Source organism: Sinocyclocheilus rhinocerous, unplaced genomic scaffold (assembly GCF_001515625.1).
Source record: "Sinocyclocheilus rhinocerous isolate Xijiao unplaced genomic scaffold, SAMN03320098_v1.1 scaffold1870, whole genome shotgun sequence".
Taxonomy (NCBI): domain Eukaryota; kingdom Metazoa; phylum Chordata; class Actinopteri; order Cypriniformes; family Cyprinidae; genus Sinocyclocheilus; species Sinocyclocheilus rhinocerous.
In genome coordinates, this window is record NW_015664009.1 from 417,563 (window position 1) to 425,794 (window position 8,232).

An 8,232-nucleotide genomic window follows, 5' to 3' on the forward strand; every position below is an offset into this window, starting at 1 on the left:
TTTTTTTTTTTGCAAATAAACTCTTCAAATATACAAATATCACTCAAATAAGTTGGTATATTAACAAATGACATATTATCTATTATATTGTTGCATTAAACCACATAACCGCTGTATGCAAGTGTGTTATTCAACCAACCTCCATGATTTGTTTATTTGCTGGGACAGTTTTCTTGTTTACACAGATAATAACTCTCGTTTATTCATCCTTGTGTTCATCAGAAGCCAAGAAACCAGACTGTCTTAATAATTGTCCGACAATAAATTAACAATAGCAGCCCTTCTTAACCCCCCTAATCATATGGTGCCGTCCAGTGGGCAAAGCGTGCCTGGGGTAAAGATGGGGCCAGCGGAGGCACGCGCTGCTCTCATTAGAATCACAATAGAAACTCACTAAAGCACGAGCAACAGTTTGCTGCGCATTGTTCGCGCGTGTCTCCTCTGTTTACCCTTAACATGGCCCGGTAGTGCGACAGAAGCTTTCTTTCTTAAATTAACTGACAAATGGAATAGGCTACCTGCAATTCTTAATTTTGAGTTTCTGCTCGCATACTTCAACACCTGCTGCTGCGTGCTCTAATTCAGCGCTGTCCTGGTGACAAGGTGATGTGTGTGTGTGTGTGTGTGGCCTACATATACTACAGGCTAGGCTATATCAAGAAAGCGAAGCGCAAACACAGTGCGCAGGTTGGATTATCATACAGCTGTAGCGAGAGCCCCCAACTATTACACCTACACACACTCTTACTCCAGAAAGCAATTATCTGCGATCTTAAATGCCCTGCGCAACCCCCCACCATTTCAGCCTCTTTACCAAAGACCCACAATCCAAACCCAAGATAACAAAAGAGCCCTCCGGATCTTTCCAGGGCACAATAAATCGCTTGCCGGTTTAACGACTCACACGCGTCAGAACAATTACAGATTTTAGGGCTGAATTAAAGGGGATGTGCGAATCCCCTCCACCCAAGAACACCCCCTTTCCGCGATCGGTGACGAAAACAAACTTTTTTCCAAAAATGCGTGGCACGTGACATAGTAGAAAACATCGTAGCCTACGTAGTTTTAAAGAATAAGATAATTAGTACAAATTGACATAAAAAGGAGAAAAACGCACATCCTTAAATATATGACAATAGGCAGAGGTTTAATTAGGCCCCAGATATATTTAGAAAAAAGTTCAGAATTTATTCCTATAAAGTTCAGGAACACGACGCGGAGCAATGTCCGATAAATTGTGATTTGGCTTTTGAATTCACTTAGTAAATGTTATATAATATGATAAGAGTGTTAATATTTAACTATTGTCAGGTTGTTGTCAACATTAGTCAACTTTTGTTAAGTTTCCAAATGCCTGTGTTATGTACAGTTTATGTTGTACTCTAATATCTCTTTGACTATAAAATGAACTTTAAGCGTCATGATGTTCAGGGGATCATATAGGCTAAATCCATCAAAGCACATTTATGAGCTGCGCATAAGCCACGCCTACTCTTGGCTGTATATTTAAAAGCACACACGCAGTAGTCCACACTCCATGAAACTAACTGACGGGTCCAAAGTCCCTTGGAGCTAGATATCTGTTTCTCTTTGCTTTGTAAGCTCCTACATAGATAACATTAAGATTTTTTTAAATAGTTAAGTCATTTTGCTTTGAATTCCGATATTTTTAACTACTTTTTTTGTTTTTTCTTAAATCGTGGATACCGCCACAAACATTCATATCGGACTACTCTCTCAGTCTGCTATCGTTCAGTAGCAGACAAGAAGATCCAAAATGGCTCGTGTTTTATTAACGTGTTTTTTTATTTTGTTACCAGCGCGTCTGGTGAGTATTTCCCACTTATTTGAATGTAAGCCGCTCCTTTGGCAAGTGCTTTCACAGCGTGCTAATAGGAGTCCTGTTTTATATTTCCATAGGCGGAATCATCCGGTGTGTTTGAGTTGAAAGTGCACTCTTTTACAAGCACAAGCAGTGTGTGTAAACGGTCCAGCGACTGCCAGATCTTTTTCCGTGTTTGCCTGAAGCACTCACAAGACATCATATTACCAGAGCCGCCGTGCACTTACGGCACTGGAATGACAGGAATATTCAGCGCAGACTCCATCTCCAGCAGTGCGCATATCCGCGTGCCGTTTAATTTCAAGTGGCCGGTGAGTAGGCTAGCTTAAAAAGCCATAGCCTACTATTCATTATCAGTTCATATTTATGTAGCCTATACATGCACGCATGTCTAATGCATGTAAGTAATATTGAACAGAGCGTTCTGGCTTTACAGGGAATCGTCTCGTTGATAATAGAAGCCTGGAACGCAGAGTCCTCTGACCAGTCAACAGGTATGCGCTCAACTTTTGCCTCACCTGCGTAGTTTTAATACAACAAGTATTTGTAACCTCCAGATCAATGTTAACACACAGTTTGTTTTATTTATTTCAGAGAACATCAACAACATGATCAGCCGTTTGGCTACCAAAAGAAGACTCGGCATCGGCGATGACTGGTCCCAGGACGTGCATCTTGGAGAGCAAAGCCAACTGCGCTTTTCTTATCGCGTTGTGTGCGATGAATTCTACCATGGCGAGGAATGCTCGGATTTCTGCCGCCCACGGAACGATGCGTTTGGCCACTTCAACTGTGACGCCGCTGGCAACAGAATTTGCCTGCCTGGATGGAAAGGCGACTATTGCGCGGAACGTAAGTGTTGCTTAGTGTTGTAGCCTACGTAATAATTTGCGTGTAGATAAACGAACATTTGCAGGGAAAATAAATAAATAAATCAGGCGGGCAAGTTCAACGGCTTCTTGCCGCCACATAAAACGTCTAAGTTGCTTTTGTTCACTGTAACAATAGAAGCAAAGAGCATGATTTAACAAGGACATGCGCTGAAACCTAATATGCTCTGCCTTCCGTGAAAAAGACGGCATGTGTTTCTTTTGTGCGAGTCCCAGCTGCTTAGTTTAGTACTTAACAAATACTTGATGTGCGTGAGCCTCCAGAAGGGGGGTTGTTTTATGATGCCCAGTCATTCTAATGTCCCCCTTTCTCTCCCTCTCCTTTTTAAACAGCCATCTGCTCGTCTGGCTGTAGCGAGGAGCACGGTTATTGTGAGGCCCCCGGTGAGTGCAAGTGCCGCCTCGGGTGGCAGGGCCCCCTCTGCGACGAGTGCCAGCGATACCCGGGGTGCCTGCATGGCACCTGCAACCAGCCCTTTCAGTGCACTTGCAAGGAAGGCTGGGGAGGCCTGTTCTGCAACGAGGATCTGAACTTCTGCACCAATCACAAGCCCTGCATGAACGACGCCACCTGTACCAACACTGGTCAGGGCAGCTACACCTGCATCTGCAAGCCCGGCTTCAGCGGCAAAACCTGCGAGATCGAGACCAACGAGTGCGACAGCAATCCATGCAAGAACGGAGGCAGTTGCAACGTAAGCAAGCGGTTGCGACACTATGCCCGAGTCTTGTCCTTGGAGGAGCTCGGACGTTAATGCTAATGGCTTTTGCTTTTTCTTCTCAGGATCTGGTGAATGATTACACCTGCACGTGCCCTCAAGGCTTCTACGGGAAGAACTGCGAGGTCAGCGCTATGACCTGCGCCGACGGACCCTGCTTCAATGGAGGAACCTGCGTGGAGAAAGGAACCGGTGGATACTCCTGCCGCTGCCCTACTGGTTACATGGGCTCTAACTGCGAGAAGAAAATCGACCGATGCAGCAGTGACCCCTGTGCTAATGGTAAGCATATTTTCCCTTATCTTCAGTCCTAAATGCAAAACATTCCAAAACATTCATCCGCCTCCAGCAAAATGCTGAACCTTCAGTTTTTTTTGTTTTGAGATGCATCCACTGTGCGTGACGTACTACTCATGCATGATAGAACAGACGCCAGTGAGGCTCTTACACTGATATGAATGGTGAGATAGAGCTGTCATAAAGCAATAGACTTGCTTTCCCAAGGGTTATGATTACTCGCCCTGGTTTACTCCCTCAGTTCCCTCAGTTTTAGGCTAATGATTTAATATGGTTCCCTTGTGTTCCCTTTTTTTTAAAGGTGGCCAGTGTCTCGATTTAGGCAACAGACTGACATGCCGATGCCGTCCCGGCTTCTCAGGCTCACGTTGCGAAATCAACATTGACGACTGTGCAAACAACCCTTGCCAGAATGCTGGCACCTGCGTGGACGGCATCAACGGCTATACCTGCACATGCACACTTGGTTTCTCAGGCAACAACTGCGCCATCCGCTCTGACGCCTGCAGCCTCATGCCTTGCGAGAATGGAGGGACCTGCTACACCCACTTCTCTGGGCCCGTCTGCCAGTGTCCACTAGGCTTCATGGGCACACGATGCGAGTATAAAGACAAGCCTCCTGTGGCCAGCCCTCCTATTCCAGCGGCCTTGGTGGTCTCATTCACTCTAGGCCTCATCACTCTTACTCTAGTGGTCTGCGCCGCCATTGTGGTCCTGAGACAGATGCGACAAGGCCACAAACCAACCTCCACCACCGTGCGCAACGACTTGGAGTCTGTCAACAACCGCGTTTCTTTGACCCCGACTTCAACTTTAGGCCGAGAGAAGGAGGCCTTGCTTATTCCTGGTGGTCCGTTTAAGGTGTCCAATAAAGATGTGGCACTCAGATCCACCACTGTGGACACTCATTCCAGTGACAAATCAAATTACAAGCAAAAGATGGTGGACTACAATATGAGCATTGACGAAAAACCTACAAACAACAAACTAGATATGTAAGTTTTTGTTATTGTCTTGCTTTCTTTTGGTCTTTGTTTCTGGTCTATTATTTGCTTGACATAAATGTGCAAAACTAACGTTGATGTGTTTTCTTCATTTTAGGAAAAACTCGGAATCTACATTACTGGTTCCACCACTGAACTATCCAAAAGAGGGAGTGTATCATCCTGTGTACATCATTCCTGAACACATAGAACAATGTGTATTTGCTACTGAGGTAAGCATCTTCAGACATATTTTTTAAAGTGCTTTCATTGTTATTTATCATGATTTCAGTGTGATGCTTTGAAAGAACATGCGTTAACACATTCTCTTTCCGTTCTTTCTCAGGTTTAACAGTATTCGTCAATCTGGAGCACCTCAATCACCAATGGGCCTGACCCTAAAATGTTTACAGTCTTAAAGGACAAAAGGAAGACGTGAAGAGAGTATATATATTATCTACATTTATTATTTATTTATTCATGCTGCTGAGTAAAAGGACTACTTCTTGATAAGGACAATGATTTTGCGAAGACAAAGCAAGAGACTTGAAGACTTGAGGAACAACTTGCATTATTTGCACTATTTTCATTTCCTTCTCTTTTTTTTTTAAATGACCCAAAAAGAATTCATATATATTTCATCATATTTAAAATGTACATAAAGACCCAGAACTCTCTGGAAGAGCTGAGAAGAATCAAGGCTTGAAAAGGAAGCAAACAGGCATCCTGAAGTTCATCTCACTCTGTGAATCACATGAAGCCCAATCAATCAGCTTTATGGGTGGAGGAGGTGCAGCTGAAGGATCTGGAACTGTGACTGAGTAATTTTTAAATTTTTTGGATATGGTTCGAAATGTTATTTATAAACAGATCTGTGATGAAAAGCAATCAAAGATATCGAAGCAAGCTGTTTCGACTGTGAACAATGTGAACAACTGTCTTCGGAATCTACAGTTAAATATGACTTTTACTTAGTGCCTACAATGGATCTGACTATCAGTGATGTTCACTCGAACCAAACCCAATCTTAATTAAGTGCCTCATCTTTTAATATGTTATAGCTCAACGGAAAAGGTACTCCTTAGAAACACTGAAAAAAAAACTTTTTTAACTCTGCTGGAGTATGTTTATCGACAGAAAATGTTTGGGTTGACTTGGGTACAAATTGTTTAACCAGCAGTGCATGATGGATGCTGTTGTGTACAGCTTTCATCCTGTCAACATTCACTGCTGCTAAGCTATTTCCGACATTCCCAAGGCTCGAAAGTACCAGTTGGCTCAAACTGATAGCCTCATCATTGTCAAGATTTCCTGGTTTTGTGAACCTCTGCATTAGGGTCTTTTTCAAAAATGCAAGATCAAGATTCTTAACGGAGTATAATTTTTTTTCTTTCTTTTTTTGCACGTGGCATTTGTTTCTTTAATTTTTTTAAACCATTTAAACCAAATAGATACTTTTATATTTTATACGGTCTTTCTTTATTTAACAATGCAATATTGTACAATATCCTGAGATATTCCTACTATTTAATTGGATTGTAAATGATGTGTAGTTATGAAAGATAAATGTATATATGTTTATGTATTGTGTTTGTCACAAGGCCAGAAATATATATTTTTTCATACAATAAATCCTGAAATAATTTACTTTGTATCATGACTTCTTTTCTTTCATATGAAACTGCTGAGATAATACTAGGATGGATATATTCAGCTTTTAATGTTAAACAGCTAGCTATAGAACTTGTGACACAAAGGTATATGAATCAATGTTTGATCACCATTAGAAAAGTCAATTATCTAGACAGCTGTAGTGAACTATTATCTAGTAAAATTCATAGGAAAGCTTTCCAGTATGCCCTTTACTAATCCACTATTAAGTAATTACTGTGTTTTTTGTTGTATAACTAGAATGGCTATAAGATATCATATGCTTAGTATCTCTGATCAGAACAGTGGAGATGAAGCCAGAGAAAATTGTGAAGGGCTATTCATGGTCCTCAGACAGGATCACCTGCCATTCACCCCCACTCTTCCTCTTCCATTCAAAGAGAGAAGCCGAGGCTTGAAAAGGGGGAGGGAGGCCTCAGCCGCTTTTGCTCTCCCTGGGGAGCGTCGACATGTGGGCCCAGCCTGGCCTGACACCTGTCCTCACCACCAGCCTACAAACATTCGGATATGTCTCTGTACTGAGACCCACCATGAAGATTTTCTATTTGTCACCTTCAAACTCTCCAAAATACACACAATTATAAAAGCATCCTGAGGTTACAGCGAATACTGAATTTTCTAGAACAGGAGAAAGATTATGAGCATTTATGTAATTTTTCTATTTATGTAACATTCTATATTTTAAAAAAAATACTTTTATTCAGCAAAGAAACATTGTTTCAAAAGTGACAGACATTTATAATGTTAAAAAAAGAAATGTATTTCAAATAAAAGCAGTTTATTGCCGTTTTTGAATTCATCTGGAAAAAAAAATCACAGTTTCGATAAACATATTAAGCAGCACAACTGTTTTCAACACTGATAATAATAATAAATGTTTCTTGAGCATCAAATCAGCATATTAGAATGATATCTGAAGGATCACGTGACACTGAAGACTGGAATAATGATGCTGAAAATTCAGCTTTGCCATCAAAGGAATAAATAAAACTTTCAAATATATTAAAAAGGAAAACAGATATTTTAAATTGTAATAATATTTCACAATATTACTGCATACTGCATAATTTACTGTATACTTAATCCAATAAATGCAGCCTTGATGAGCATAGGAGTCTTCTCTAAAATACATTAAATTAGAATTTTGATCAATTTAATGCATCTTTGTTAAAAAAAAGTATTTTAAAAAACTAACGTTTGAATGGTAGTGTAAGTGATAAACACATAAATGCTGTCCTGTCTTTTCGTATAATTTTGCTAGTTTTAAGAAGCATAGCTTTGTAGCCTTTTCCTGTAAATGACTGGTGTTAGCATTCACTTTTGTTTACAATAAGTCTGCTTGATTTTTTAAACTGATAATAAAGTCTCCATCTGAAAGTATACACTCCTTCCATACTCATCATTCTCTCTCTCTGCTCGTTGGTCTTGCTTTCTCTTTGCAGGAGTCTTACAGTCTTTTCCCTGCAGTTTTCTGTGCCTCTCTGATAAGAAAGCACCTGCAGCTAAGCTAATTGGTCACAGTTACGTAAGCCGCACCAGGAACACAATATGTTTGCACGCTTTAGAGGTTCCTGCGTGAGGTCATAGAGGTGGAAATGTTGATTTTCCCTTATGGTTTATATCAAATTGAAAGAGAAAGAAAAGAGAAGGCCGATTAGATTTCAGGCAGCGATAAGGACCTATAGATCGAACATCATTGTCAATGTTTAACTTTTAAAGGGATCGTTTCTGTTTTCTCTTTCAAGCTTTGTATGGTCAGGATGTGTGTCAGTGCTTGAACCCACACCCTGCTAATTTTATTTGTGATGGTGATAAGGCTGTATGTTTAA

General features: G+C 40.9%; 1 protein-coding gene across 2 annotated transcripts; it reads left to right on the forward strand.

The window, feature by feature from the left end:
- Positions 1-1,547: 1,547 nt before the first annotated feature.
- Positions 1,548-6,137, forward strand: dlc (deltaC). 2 transcript variants are annotated; one of them, XM_016539511.1, is made up of 9 exons: positions 1,548-1,828; positions 1,921-2,154; positions 2,262-2,337; positions 2,438-2,695; positions 3,067-3,428; positions 3,518-3,734; positions 4,051-4,744; positions 4,851-4,965; positions 5,079-6,137. In XM_016539511.1, exons 1-9 carry the CDS (start codon positions 1,778-1,780, stop codon positions 5,082-5,084), a joined length of 2,013 nt encoding a protein of 670 aa, XP_016394997.1. In that variant the 5' UTR covers positions 1,548-1,777; the 3' UTR covers positions 5,085-6,137. The 2 variants fall into 2 exon arrangements, with proteins under 2 accessions (XP_016394997.1, XP_016394998.1); XM_016539512.1 differs by having other exon boundaries at positions 2,280-2,337.
- The last annotated feature ends 2,095 nt before the right edge of the window (positions 6,138-8,232 follow it).